General features: G+C 33.3%; 3 protein-coding genes across 34 annotated transcripts in view; 2 read left to right on the top strand and 1 right to left on the bottom strand.

Moving 5' to 3' along the window:
* Nucleotides 1-5,517, top strand: part of Taf1 (TATA-box binding protein associated factor 1) — a 45,715-nt gene extending 40,198 nt beyond the window's left edge. For 4 of the 5 annotated variants that reach the window (XM_080148859.1, XM_080148857.1, XM_080148855.1 and 1 more), the window contains exons 52-56: nucleotides 1,238-1,264; nucleotides 1,674-1,766; nucleotides 2,387-2,470; nucleotides 2,988-3,080; nucleotides 4,432-5,517. In XM_080148859.1, coding sequence (XP_080004985.1) covers nucleotides 1,238-1,264; nucleotides 1,674-1,766; nucleotides 2,387-2,470; nucleotides 2,988-3,080; nucleotides 4,432-4,569 — 435 coding nt within the window. In that variant the 3' untranslated portion in view covers nucleotides 4,570-5,517. The remainder of the gene's footprint in view (nucleotides 1-1,237; nucleotides 1,265-1,673; nucleotides 1,767-2,386; nucleotides 2,471-2,987; nucleotides 3,081-4,431) is intronic. The other variant, XM_080148858.1, reaches the window with a different exon arrangement.
* Nucleotides 1-15,177, bottom strand: part of fne (ELAV like RNA binding protein found in neurons) — a 183,032-nt gene that overhangs the window by 93,111 nt on the left and 74,744 nt on the right. The gene's annotated exons all lie outside the window — the stretch shown is intronic.
* The window catches only part of orb2 (cytoplasmic polyadenylation element-binding protein orb2), a 40,635-nt gene continuing 36,808 nt past the window's right edge, over nucleotides 11,351-15,177 (top strand). For all 3 annotated transcript variants that reach the window (XM_080148797.1, XM_080148796.1, XM_080148795.1), the window contains exons 1-2: nucleotides 11,351-11,401; nucleotides 13,307-13,368. In XM_080148797.1, coding sequence (XP_080004923.1) covers nucleotides 13,360-13,368 — 9 coding nt within the window. In that variant the 5' untranslated portion in view covers nucleotides 11,351-11,401; nucleotides 13,307-13,359. The remainder of the gene's footprint in view (nucleotides 11,402-13,306; nucleotides 13,369-15,177) is intronic.

Genomic DNA, 15,177 nt, shown 5'->3' with positions numbered 1-15,177 from the left:
ATTTACCTGGAAGCCTGCAGTGCCTGATCCTGGAGCCCGATTTCATATTTTACTTCAAATTAGTTCATACCATCCATAAAGTAGCAACTTTTATTAAATAAGTTTTGTTCTAACTTCAAAAGTAAAAAATTTCAGTTTTTACCTGTCCAGAATTTACCTGGAGGCCTGCAGTACCTGTACCTGGAGCCCGATTTCAAATTTTTCTTCAAATTAGTTCATACCATCCATAAAGTAGCAACTTTTGTAAAATAAATTTTGTTATAACTATAAAATTTAAAATTTTCAGTTTTTACCTGTCCAGAATTCACCTGGAGGCCTGCAGGACCTGAACCTGGAGGCTGATTTTTATTTTTTCTTCATATATGCTCATAACATCCCAAAAGATGCATATTTAGTTTAATAAGTTGATCTCTATCTCTTCAAACAAAATTTTTTTTTCCTTTATACCTGTCCAGAAGTGACCTTCCAGCTTGCAGCACCTGAACCTGGAGACCTATCAAAATTTTTTTTAAATATAAGGAAAATACACCCAAAAACTAAACTTTTTCCCCAAATAACCTATCCTATAACTCCTAAGACAAAGCCTATAATCCCTGTTTACGCAAAAGTGTCAGATGTGCCCCCCCCCCCTTGTTGTCAAGCACCTTCCAGCAATGATTTAAGACATTTTTCAGTTTGATAGTTAGGTATACTTTATGTAAATGAACTGTTGAGATTTTAACTCATCAAAATAGACATTGAAATATACTTTTTTTTGTGTGTTACTTTTATTTTGCAGTTTGAACTTAACAAAACATTTGATAATGTATATTTCTTTAAAAAAATGCTTAACATTTCAAAGTTTTTATACAAAACTCTGGTGAAACTTATTTATTTAGAATAACTATATAAAATAGTTACATAAACCTGGTATATTCAATTAGAAAATACTCAAAATCACTTCTGGAAGGTGCTTGATATCACTTGCTCTCATTTGTGCATAATGTTTAGTCCTCTTTGCATTAAAACTGCTTTATTTTATTTTATTTAATTTTTAAAATGATTTTTAATTTAGTTCTTAATTGCTTTATAAAACTTTATTGATTAAAACAACTTTTAACTTGATTAGACAAGCCTACAAAAAAAACTAAGAAGGCAAAAGTATTAATCATATATATTTTTCCTGCAACTAAACTTTTTTTTGATCAGTGAAAGTTACTTTAGTTTTTAAATATTAATACCTATTGTCTTTATTTAGAATGCAGGGCCTGCTTTTAACATACAGGTTGTTACATTTTATCTTTAAAATATATAAACTCCAATATTCGAATACCGATATGTTCCTTCTTTTCTAAATAATATTCTTAATAAATAATATTGCATAGTGTGCACAGAACTCACCCACTTATTTTTAAAATAAATTGATTAAGGTGTGTATATTTTCATATGCAGAACCCTACAGGGCCCATACCTGCAGTGCCCTAAACCTGCCCTGAACCAAGAAATAAAACCCAACCTGACATAAAGTAGAGTATCTCCTCCCCCCTTTCCTTTATGTTCAATTTATTTCAAGACAAATTAAGGGAGGTTCTGTGCTTGGTTAGGTACTTTTAAGGGAAACCGTCGAATTTTACTTGGTGGCTAATTGCATTTCTAAAGGACAAAAATCTAAATTTTTTTTTATTTTCTTGTAGAATGCTGGACCCGCGTTCAACATTGAGGCAGGACAGGATGGTAATTTGTATGCTGCAGGAACTCAGGCGGGTCAACAGTATCAGGACCTACAGGTATGTTGTGTGTGTGTGTGTGTGTGTGTGTGTGTGTGTGTGTGTGTGTGTGTGTGTGTGTATGTGTGTGAGTGTGAGTGTTGTATGTGGTTTGTGTGTTGTATGTGTTGTGTGTGTGTTTGTGTGAGGCAGGACAGGATGGTAATTTGTATGCTGCAGGAACTCAGGCGGGTCAACAGTACCAGGATCTACAGGTATGTTGTGTGTGTGTGTGTGTGTGTGTTGTGTGTGTGTGTGTGTGTGTGTGTGTGAGGTAGGACAAGGCGGGTAAACAGGATAGGAACCGGTTCTCATCCATACGAAAAACTATGTCTAGCATCGTATTATATCTAGCTTTCTACGAATATAAAAATGTACAATCATAAGATTAAAACCAGTTTTTTTAGCCGGTGCCTTCGGCACCTCGGGGATTCTATATCCGCGGAAAGTTGTTTATAATACGATGCAAGAAATAATTATTCTACTGTCATTGGAGGTAACACTTTAATTGACAACCTTTTTATCTACCCCCCTAATATTAGTCTAGATTTACTTTGCTTGTTTACTTTACATATCTAATAAACATGTCTATTAAGCTAAATTACTAAGCTATTAATCACAAATTGTTTAAATATGTTCAGGGAGTCACTGGCGGCCACGACATGTATGGTGATGCAATGGATGGAGGATTTGGTCTGAATCCTGTCAATATTCAAAATCTTCAGGTAAAAATAATATTCTATTAATGGTTAATTTAGTTATGGTGCTATTTCTCAAAGTGCTTAGCGAGCACAGAAATACAGAAAAAATTATTACGTGTATCGAATAGGTTACCTAATTAGATTTTATTAAATTCCATAACACAACTTAGTCCCTAGATGTAAGAAGAACAGCCGCTATTACCTTAAATCAAGTTTTTAAAACTATGTACTATTTTTCGTTCTTATTTTTGGTGCTTGCCCTCAAATTGACTATTGAACATTGAAGTTCTCCCAGTCCGCCCCTCCACCCCACCCACAATTTTTAAATAATTTGAAAATAAAGGGGAACAGATAGTTTTTTTGCCACTAACTAAACATGTGGGAAGAATTACTCACATTAACCCAACCTGACCAAAAAGAAAACAACCAACCTATCCTTTATTTTACTTCTAATTCAAAAGAAAGGGGGATGGTTTTGTGCTCGATTGGGTACTTTGAAGGAAACCACCAAAAAAGTTTATAACAAGAATGATTATTTCAGAATCTTGGGGGATTCCATCAGTACCAGGATCAGATGCAGGACTCACAACAGGAAGAAATTACTGAAGATTATGATCCCACAGCTTTCCTACAGGTTTAGATTTACATGTTTTACAATTTTACATTTTTTAACAAGGACAATGATGACAACATACATAAAACGAGGCTCTGAAACGGTAGGACAAACGAACATAAACACTTAGGATAAATAACACAACAGTATGGCTTCGAAACCGATTAATATCACCTGGATTAGAACAAGTTCTAACCAATCTTGAAAAATCGTGTATCCTATCATATTTTACACAATTTATCACGAATAATAAATATAAAATCATAGAATCAATAACAAGAGGGGGGGAAGTTTTGACACATTTGCATAAACAGTGAGTATAGGCTTTAACTTTGGACGGAGAGGATAGTTTATTAGGGCTAAAATCATTCTTATATGATAAATTTTCCCAAGTTTTAAGATTTTTAGGATTGGCCCCAGGTTCAGGAGCTACAGGCCTCCAGGTGGTCTCTCGACAGGCAAAAATCAAAATAATTTTTTTGTTGTTGTAAAGTTAGAGGTCATTTTATACAACAAAATTTGTATATTTTTAAATGTTATTTACATATTTGAAGAAAAAGATGCATTTATTGTTAATAAGTTGACCTCTATCTCTTAAAAAAAAATATTTTTTTTTACCTGTCCAGAGACCAACTGGAGGCCTGCAGCTCTTGTACCTGGAGGCCTGCAGCACCTGAACCTGGAGGCATATCCAAAAAAATCTTAAAACTTTGGAAAATTTATCATATAAGAATGATTTTAGCCCTAATAACCTATCCTCTCAGTCCAAAGATAAAGCCTATACTCACTGTTTACGCAAATGTGTCAAAACTCCCCCCCCCCCCCCTCTTAATCTTATAATTGTACATTTGTATATCCTCGGAAAGCTGTTTATAATACGATGCGAGAAATAACTATTCTTTTATTGAAATTTTTGCTACTACTGATTTTTTGGGTCGGATTTGGATTCTTACAAAAACCGCCAAAAAATAAAGCGGATTAATCCGTGGATTGCGGATTCTCGTTTTTTTGCGGATTCCGGATTGTAGAAATATTTGAAAAGGTTTTTTTTTATATTAAAATATTCTAGCCTTTACAGCAGATATTTTCAAGCCCTTACTTTGACCTAAAATAAGCATGAAAAGCTAATTTAAAAATAAAATTTAAAAAAATTTGGGATGCTACCCACCATTTTTCTTGTAGTTAAGAAACAATAGAATTTTTTTTGGTTTTTGTCTGACACATTTTAAATAAAAGAATTTTAAGTGCTACAAAAGTCATAGAAATCAACAATCCGAATCCGTTATTTAAATTGCGGATTGGGATTCTGAATTCAATAAGTGGACGGATTTCGGATTGTCAACCCTAATAATAATATTGTTCTAATTAAAAGGATGTCGTTGTGCCGCAGCTGCCACGAGGAGATGATCACAACCTGAATGATGATCTTGCCGTCAGTAGTGAGGATGAATTAGAAGAACAGGAGGACAGGAAACCAAATATTTCCTCAGATGATGCTCTGGCATTCTAGTATAGTATCTAATTCATATATAATTAATATGATATTATTATGTAATGGATGTTGCACAAGATTTTCATGTACTCTACTAAAGTGATGCTCGCAGCTGGCTAATATAAGGATACCCCCCATTCCTCTAAGAAAGGGGGAGTGTCTGAGATTGAAGCAATGGAGAAGATTAGTTTGTGCTGTTTTAATAATATTCAGTTGTAAACATTTAAAACTGTATTACACAGGATAAAGGACTAACCTAAATATGAAAAAAGAAAAAAATGAAAATTATGGTTTTCACTTATTTTAATATACATAGCTGTTTTATAGTCAGTATTTGTATTTCAATGTGATATATTTTCTGAGTTTATGTTGATCAAACTTTGTTTATTGTAATAAGAATAAGGTACAATTTTTAAGAAATAATTCTTTAACATTTTCAACAACAAAAATCTTAAATAAAAACGACAATATTTATCAAATAATTGTATGGAATAAAATAGTTGTTCGGCGTTTTCTATTAAAGTGCCATGTCGAGCAGGGAAACCCCCCTCTATATTTTAAATAAATTATATTTGTTTTGTTATGTTAGAGGTACTATTATATTTAGGTCAGGTAAGGTCAAATTAAGCACTGGTTAGCCCCGCAGGGTTAAGACACAACTGGTATAAATCTACCAGGTGTTAGGTATAGGGGAAACAATACGCCACCCAATATTTTCAATTCATTAAAAAAATAAGGGGAGGTGGATCAGGGCTTTATAGGCACTTTTTGGGAAAGCACCAGTAATCTAGTTATATATCTCTCAATAAAAAGTTTGTTTTAACCTTTTATATTTTATCTATATAAGTAATATTTTGATAAGTTTTAGGCAATAAAAGTTCAATTTGATAATCATTAATTGAAAACTGCTGTTAAATTTGTAAATAAATGTATATTGTTTGCACTTTAATAAATTATCATATGTAACATTATTTTCTTAGTAGGTTTTAGGCTATTATTTATTGGAGGTTTTCTCCATCTTTTCTTAGTGCTGTTACCCTTGAGTCTGTCTGTCTGTCTGTATATCCGTTCACTTGTACTTCAAAATCTCGCTTACTGCTACACTGAGGTAATGTTTCCACTACTAACAAAAAATTGAAAATTTTAAACCCAAGGTTAAAAAAACGCAGCCAGGTGCGTAGCCAAAAACATTAGGAGCTGAAAACATCCAATAATGTCAACGCAAATTTTTTAGTGCTCCGTGCCGAAAAGATTAATATGCGCCTTTCAGGGAATGTACCTACTGGTACTGTGATAATTTTGTCGCGGGTTATCTGATATTAATGTCCGAAAGTGGCGTAGCAATAACAAGAAAATCAAACATGTTTAAATAGTATCCAATTTTTATCTATAATACAAAGTAGTACGATGTCTATCTGCCTGTCCGTCTGTCTGAAGCTTAAGATCTCAGTATCCACTGAACCGATTGGCCTCAACTCTTCCGGGAATATACCTACTGGTCCTGGGATGGCTTTAAGCTACTTCCCCAAAATTTTTTTTTTAAAACTAAAATAAAAAAAAGGGGAGTTCGACTATCCCACTCCCCCCCCCAAAAAAAAATTCTCCCCCCCCCCTCCCAAAGTTTTTTTTACTTTTAAAATCTTAATACCACAAAAATAGGTTGATTAAACCTCTTGGAGCAAAGCCCCTATAGACTAGGGGCGAAACCGCTAGTACATGTATATACCATTGCTATTAAATGTCCTTGTTCTCCATACAATTATACAAGGCTTATACTTTTTATTAGGGTTGGGCCGGATATCTGGTCTGGCCGGTTATCCGGCCATTTTCAATATCCGGCCGGATACCGGATATTAAAACTATCCGGTTCAATGATATCCGGCTGATTTTTGACGCCGGATATCCGGTTATCCCGCCGGATATCCGGTAAATTGCCGGATATCGAATGTTGGCCAGATATCCGGCCGGATATCAGGCATTAGAAATCAGCCGGATATCCGGTATCCGGCCAATAAAGTATCCGGCCCAACCCTACTTTTTATTGCGAAATATTGATTTTTATAAATAATATTTATCAAAATAATTGTTGTGGTGTTATATCAGGGAGGGAGGGGACAATGGACTTTAAAATAGACTTATATCCCAAAAGTTTCATACAAAAACTTTCTTGTTGCTTCCAAACTCTAGCTTCTATTAGTTCTTGGATTGGCTGGTTCAAAAGAATGTATTCTCGATGGCCCTAAATCATGTAGCAAAATATAGGGAGTAAAATCGGTTCCATTGGAATTCAGCCCATATAGGATTCAACCCACGGAATTCAGCCCATACGGGATTCAATTTTTCATATTTTTTTCTGAGATTTTTTCTCTAATTTTAAAAAAAAATTTCCATAGATATTTTTTCTAAATGTAAAAAAAAATTGTTTTTACAAATTAAAAAGAAATATTTAGAAAAAAATAGATATATATTGGGTTGAATCCCGTATGGACTGAATACCGTGGGTTGAGTCCCGTGTGGTCTGAATACCGTGGGTTGAATCCCGTGTGGGCTGAATTCCGTGGGTTGAATCCCATATGGGCTGAATACCATGGGTTGAATCCCGTGTGGGCTGAATTCCAATGGAACCAGTAAAATCATACACCACCCTTCCCTACAATTCTTTTGGTTGTCTCTTTAACCTTAAAACCTTACAATTGTTTTTGAGGGTTTGGGGGAGGGGATTGTAATTAGTATTACCCCCTCGATCAGAACGCCCCCTTATACACTCAATTAATTTTTTACGTCTTAAATAAAGTCTACTTTGTCTACTACAAAGTCTTAGCTAATATACTTACTTGATACATATTTCTGCATTTTTAAACTTTTTTAGTCAATCCGCACACACCTAAAAAAATGACGCATATTAAAGATAATAATTGCAAAAATCCTCGAATTTTTCTATTTTGACATTTGAAGTTTATTTAAATAGCCCGCCTCAAAATTGAAAGCTCTACCTACTAGATATTGAGAAATTAGAGATTCATTGGTTAGAATACAATACTGCAAGAATTTTATTGATTAGATTATTGTAAAATTGAAGAGTTTTCGATAATTTTATAAAGAAGTTACGGGGAAATTTCTTATTGAAACATCGTTAAGTAAAAAAGAGCATTATATAATTATGTCTAATTAATCGAATGGATTATTTTTTGATATGCTTCATTTTCTGACAGGAATTTTTCAGCTGTTTTTAGTGAGCGCCCGAATTTAGAAAGCCTCCCGGCTTTTATCTATCAAGCTAAATATAACCACTCACCTCCCCCCCTCCCCTAGAATAAAAAAAGAAAGGGACGGTGGAAAGCAAAGGTGGGCATACTATTTATGCTTGACAGTTTATGTGTGTGTGTGTGTGTGTGTGTGTGTGTGTGTGTGTGTGTAGGGGGAATAGAAGTACAAGGGTGTAAAATAGAAGAGAGGTTAAAGGAAAGACACAGGACCCCCAGTCCTAAACAAGCTAAAACTAAAACTGTCAATATCAATTTCGAAAATTGTTGTTAATCCTATTATATAAAGTAGTTAGGTTGTTTGTCTGATGTTTGAAATTTCAATAAATAATGAACTGAATGACTTCTCCTATTTTGGAGAGCTTAACATAGGTCCTGGGAAGGTTTTTGGCTACTCTAATGCCCCCATATTCCTTACCTACCCAAATTCATAAAGATCCTGGGCGCAACCGCTAGTTAACATATATTTTAAATATCTATAATTGTAAGGGAAGCTGTATACTTGTCCTTATAAGGTTTATGTATTTTCAACGGGGAAGTAAATCTTCCTCCCTAAGAGATATGGCCTTAGAAAAAATTGCTCTTTCGACCTCTTGGGGCCCTAAAGCAAAAAAAATCAATAAAACAATATGAAAATTATTACTCTTGATTGAATTGAGGAGTGTCGTGAATTGACTCTCAGAGGTGCCTCCCCCCTTTTCCCATCCAATCTCCGTGAGCAGGTAGTTCCACCCCTCAATCTACTCCCCGCCCTCCTCTATTCTATGCCTCTGACAGGCGCCGAACGAAAGAGAAAGTGAAATGAAAAAGGCACCAAAATAGGAAGGAGGTATATCATTTCCCTGTTAAAAAAAAAGTCAATTTTAAGTTGTATGCAAATTTAAATTGACTTTTTGTTTATATTAAAATTTTTATAAATCTAAACTTTTATTTCAAATAAATGAACATTAACTAAAAATATATAAATGTTTATCAAATTTGTTATTTTGATAAAACAAATTTTGATAGATTCTTAATAATACAAATGTAATTTTCGATTAAAAAAATATATTTTAATAAAAGGGTTAAAATACAATATTCGGTCGAAAATACGGGAAATTTTTGTTGACAGGGAAACTATATTATAGCTCCGTTCAGAGTTAAAAGAAACGGAGAAAGAGAGAGAAATAAAAAGAGGGGGGGGGGGAAAGGGGAGATAGCAGCTCCGATGAAAAAAAAGGAAAGGGGAAGCTTGTGAGAGAGGGGGAGTATGATACTTGAGTTATTTAAAGGGAAAGGATCAGCTGTTTACAGAAGAACTTGGATATATTGACAATTCTATATGTATTGATCCAACATACAAGTATAAAACCATTCCCCCACTCCAGCCTAACATTGTTTGAATGGAATACAGGGGAATTTAAACCCCTCCCCTATTCCCCCCCCCCCACGCCCCGTAACCATTAAAGGGACCGTGAAGTATTTTTTGTGATTTTATGTTTTCAGTGAAGTTATAAATAGAAACTCTATGTATACTGTTTATTAAAGAAGTTTTCTTTCTTAAATTTTATATGTGAATATTCAAAACGTGAAAAAGAACTAAAATTACCTTGTTTAAAAATATATTTGACGAACTCTTGATATGCAAAAGAAGAAAAAAGGAAGGTGATGAAGGCAATGGTTATAAAAAGAGAAGGTGTAAAGGGGGGGAAATGGTTATTAGGAAGGGGGAAATAATATACAAAACCACCAATAAAAACTATTTTTTTCTCAAATTTAAATAGATACAATTACACATAATCCTTAACCAAATTTACCATTCTTTAAAATGAAGTAGTAGGATGTTTTTGTTTGATGCTATTGTTTTCTAGGTATGCTTTATAAATATCTTAAGCAATATATTTAACCCCCCCCCCCCCCCTCTGCCTTACTTGAGGCTAGGGACTAAGCAACTATGTCTAAATAACTAAAGGATAAACATCTAATTTTATTTGATCATAAATTTTATTAAGTAATAACTTCAATAGGTAAACAAATTGCGCTTAGAGATAATGTCCAACCATTATTTTACCATAAAAATGACAATAATCCAGTGCGTTTTTATGCAACCCTTATTCTTTTTGATATTGCTTATGAAATGGAAAAATATATCGTTTCTTTGTAGGGACGTTCTACGGGGGGGGGGGGGAATTTTAGGGGGGGGGGGAAAGTTGTATGGTTAACCTCGAAGAAGAAATCCGCAGAGTTTAGCTTGACAATAGTTATTCACAGTGATACCATCCCTCCCCATGTATTGTACATATGTACCTAGATACCTCTACACATACATACATAGATAGATAGATATCCAGCTGGATATCCATAGATAGATAGACACACTAGAGCCAGCAGTACTGCACTCAGGAACTGGGTCAAATATCCTCTTTTGGGAGGGTTGGTGGTGATGGGGGGGGGGGGGGGAGATATTTTGTTGGGGGGTCAGTGAATGCCGGAAGATTTTTTTTTGCATTTTTTGGATTAATGTGAAATTTTTATAGCTAAGGATCGGAGTAGATGGTGATTTTATTTGTATTATTTAGTGAACTTAAAATTATATTTCGACATTATATTTCATTTAAATGTGAAATTTAAGTTCTTTATCAAAAAGTGCTATAAATAATCAAGATAAGTAGTTAAAATTTGCGTAAAAATATAGTATTTTTTTAATTACTTTTTATACTATTATTATGTAATATAAAGATTATAATTACTGTATATAGTAAATAAAATCAATAAGTTACAGCTGATTTTTATAATTCTTAAACCCTTCTTTCAGTAGACCTAAAAATCTATTATTTTTCACTAAATTTCTTTCAAAATATGATCAATTTTAGTTATATTTAAGATAATAATTATTATAAATTAATTATTTATTATATGATAAATATGTATACAGAAAAATTTAAATAGATAGCTAATCAAATTATTTAATAACATATATTGAATGTGCATTCTCGAATTTACGGTATTTTCAGGGTTTCATTTAATAGTTATTTCTCGTATCGTATTTTAAACGGCTTTCCGCGGATATAGAATGTACAATTATAAGATTAAAACTAGTTTTTTTTAGCCCCGAGGTGCCGGAGGCACCGGCTAAAAAAACTGGTTTTAATCTTATGATTGTACATTTTTATATTCGTAGAAAACTGGATATAATACGATGCTAGACATAGTTTTTTTCGTATGGATGAGAACCGGTTCCTGTCCACCGGATTCGAATGAATACGAGAAAAGTCTATTACTTTATTTCCAGTATGGCTTCGAAACCGATTAATATCCGCCGTATTAGAACCAGTTCTTAGCCATACTGAAATATTATGTAGAACATCGTATTACAGACAAATTTCCACAAATGTTAAATAAAAATCATAAAATCAATACCAGTTTTGTAAGGTCGGGCCCCTCGGGTCTAACAAAACTGGTTTAATCTTATCATTTCTCATGATATTTGCCGAATGCTTTCTATAATACGATGCGATAAATAACTATTCGTGGATTTTTATATTTTAATTGTTTACAGAACTTTTTTATACTCATAATGAAACAATAGAAAGTGAATCAAGAATAAGGTAATTATACATTTTTGTTGGGCGGGCAGGTCGGATATGTGATGTGATAAAATGATTTTTTATGTGCGGGGATTAAAATTAAGGGACGAATTTTTTTGAGGGGGGTTAGGGCTTTATTTTATGTATCTTTAATTTTTTCGATAGCCCTTTTAAAAGGACTCTCCACGCGATCGAAGCCCTTTGAAATTTTTTACCTCCTTTAAGTGAATCCTCCCGCCATTTAATTTGTGCTGCTTTAGTGATTTTTAGCTTCTATTTTTGCCGCCGTTGCCGCATTCATCGCCCTTCTCCGCCGCTACTCCGCTGTACGTCGCTTTTTAATACATGCTCCCCTCTCCCTTGTTCAGAAATTAAATGGAGGCTGGGGGTGTTGTGTATAGCTACGTACGCAATGTATAGCGGCGGAGAAGGGCGGAGAATGCGGCAACTGCGGCAAAAGATAGTTATATTTGGCGGAGGCGAACACAAAATGGAGGCGGCAGGATTGTCCAGTCAAGGAAGAGAATAAATCGTAGAGCGGCCGGTTGCAATGGAGCAAATGTTCTTTAGCGGCGAACATATATTGAGTGGAGGAAAGTGAAGTATATATTGTTATAGCGGCAGTACAAATAGGCGGCGGACAAAGTTTTCAAAGGGCTTCGATCGCGATGCCACAAAAACAAAAAATGCCTAAAATTGAACAGAGAATAATAATTTCAGGTTAGATTTTCAAAAATCCAAAGTTGATTTTTCTGTGGAGAGTCCTTTTAAACAGTCATTAATGTTTCTATGGTATCCTAGGAGTTAGTGTTCCTTAACCTTAAAAAGCTATAAAGAGGCTATCCTAAGAAATTTTGCAGGACTTGGCCCATTATGGTGGTCCATGGTAGGCTGAATGGCCGGAAGATTTGTCCATTGCAGCCTTTAAAGTAATTGAAAATACAGCCCATTGTATATTCGACTAGATCCAATTTTTTAACTTGATGATGCAATGTTAAAAAACTGTACTAAAAAATTTACAGGAATAGGACAATGAACGATAAATCTTTCCTCTAATATGACACAAAAAGTCCTCACTTTTGAATGATAGATTAAAATTATTTGAGGGAAATCTAACCTTACAAAGTAACAATGGTAACAAAAAATTTTGGGAGAGTATTTAATTATCCACCATAATTATATCCCTGTATCACAAATGTAAAAAAACAATAGCATTGTAATAGTTATTTCTCGCATCGTATTATAAACGGCTTTCCACGGATATAGAATGTACAATTATAAGATTAAAACTAGTTTTTTTAGCCCCGAGACCGGCTAAAAAACTTTTTTAATCTTATGATTGTACATTTTTATATTCGTAGAAAGCTGGATATAATACGGTGCTAGACATAGTTTTTTTTGTATGGATGAGAACCGGTTCCTATCCACCGGATTCGAATGAATACGAGAAAATTTATTACGAAATTTAAATAAAATGTTTCATATTCTCACCTGATTTACGTAATTCACTTTGAATGTGATTTTAATCAGGGAAGTAGGGGACAATGGGCTGTTTATTACACTAGTCCCCAAATTTTTATGAAAGCGTTTTCTTATTCGTTGGCTTAATAACTTTGGGGACATTAGTGAATTTTGATTGGTTGGTTTATTAAGTTGAGAGGCCAAAGTTTAACCACTAATTTTAAATCTACAGAAGGGATAATTTTGTGTATCATGTTTGAGTATGTACAACAATTTATCAGACATTGTCATATCCCTTTATATCCCTGATTATTTGGGCTTGTAAAGAAACTGTTTCAGTATCTTAGGTCGAAAAAGGCCTGTTTTGTAAGCATTTTTGAAAGAGTTATGGGTCAAATGGCCTCTTACACAAAAAAATCCAACCAATTTATACAAAAATTCTATATTTTTTTCTTCTTTTTTTAGGGCTGAAAACGGACAGACAAAAAACGCCCTGTAAACCAAAAACCAAACACAAAATGGAAAAGGTAAGGTTTTACATATTTTTTTGAGAAAATAAAATAGGGATGCCTATATTTACAAACAGATATTTTCCAGTATGGTTTCCAAACCGATTAATATATATACGTTGGATCAGAACCGGTTCTTAGCCTTACTGAACAAAAATGATTATAGTACCGATCATATTACAAACAATTTTCCACAAATATTAAAATAAAAATCATAAGATTAGTACCAGTTTGGTTAGCCTGGTCCTTCGGCCCCTGGAGAATAACTAAACTGGTTTTATTCTATCATTTTAATATTCGTAGAAATCTGTCTTTAATACGATGCGAAAATAACTATACTTCATACCTAAAGGTATACCTATATTAAATTTTTATGATTTCTGTTAGGATGCAGCTTATCAATATCAGGGAGGAGGGAAAACTGACTGATAATTCTACTTGTAGCCAAAGTTTTTAGAGAAGCTTACTGCTTGGTTAGGATAAAGCTTATTCATTGATTCTAAAAACTCTAAATTCACAATCCTAATTAGTTTTCTTTGTCATTCCGTGCAATGTGGTAATTAGGTGGAAGCTAGTAAAAGTGGCTAACTCAGATTTTGACGTCAAAAAAAATAACCAATTAAGGCCAGTATACACTGTAATTGACCAATGGTAAAATTTATAGTGGCTTTTCATTGGTTAATTTTTTTGACGTCATAATCTGTGCCGCCACCTTTACTAGCTTCATTCATGGATTCCAAAAACCCCAAATTTACAGTACTAAATAGCGAACATAGGCCTATAAATTATTAGGTCTTATTTTTTGTATTTGTCCTACCGTGCATATAGTGATTGGATGGAGGTATGGGCCTCCCCCCCCCCCCCGCAAAAATGTGATAAACCTTTTTTTGACCTATAATAAGCTGCACTGTACAGAAGAACAATATCGGTCCAGCAGTTAGCGAGATCCTTCGTTAATAACAGACAGACATCATGTTACTTTTAAAAGAACTTTTTTATTATTAAAAAAATTTAGAAAAAAATACAAAAATAAGAATGACAGTTTTAAAATGTTGTTTATATCAAAATATTTTGCTATAACATAATAAAATGTATAATTATAACGACAAAAATGTTAAAAAGTTACTTTCTTAAGTAAAACTTTAATAGGTTTAGAAAATCATGAAATATTCTACTAGAGGGAAACTCCCAATATCAATTTTAAAAGCGCAGATACTTAATAATTCAAAGTATACAAAGCCTAAAATTAAGTTATGTATCTAACTAAACTTTTATTTGAAAATTAAACCTATTTAAAGTCAGTCAAAATTGATTATTTTATCTTTTAATCTACTACTTCGCTATGATTTAAAACATTGATTTATTTCAATTCATTACTCATACTGTATAATTAAAATTTATTGTTCTTTGGAATAGTTATTTATCGCATCGTATTATAAATAGCTTTCCGGGGATATAAAAATGCATAATTATAAGATAGAAACCAGTTTTGTGAGCTCCGAGATGCCGAAGTCACGGGCTAACAAAATTAGTTTTTAACATTATGATTGTACATTTTTTATATTTTTAGAAGTCTGGATACAAAATATCGAATACTATACATGATTTTTCTGTATGGCTCAGAACTGGTTCTAATCCAGCGGATATTAATCGGTTTCGAAGCCATACTGGAAAATCAATTCCTCGTAGTTTCCTTTGAAAGGGTAAAACAAAGTTATTTTTGTGGAGAAGGGAATGAAACTTATGATAAAAATTGGACATTTCATGTAAAACAACATATCTACATTAGTTAGCAATAAAAGTATATTTTTATTTTAAAAAGTTACT

Source organism: Acartia tonsa, chromosome 14 (genome assembly GCF_053477335.1).
Source record: "Acartia tonsa isolate MP-2025a chromosome 14, ASM5347733v1, whole genome shotgun sequence".
NCBI lineage: Eukaryota > Metazoa > Arthropoda > Copepoda > Calanoida > Acartiidae > Acartia > Acartia tonsa.
Note: the sequence above shows the minus strand (reverse complement) of the source record. Positions and strands in the feature narration are given on the sequence as shown.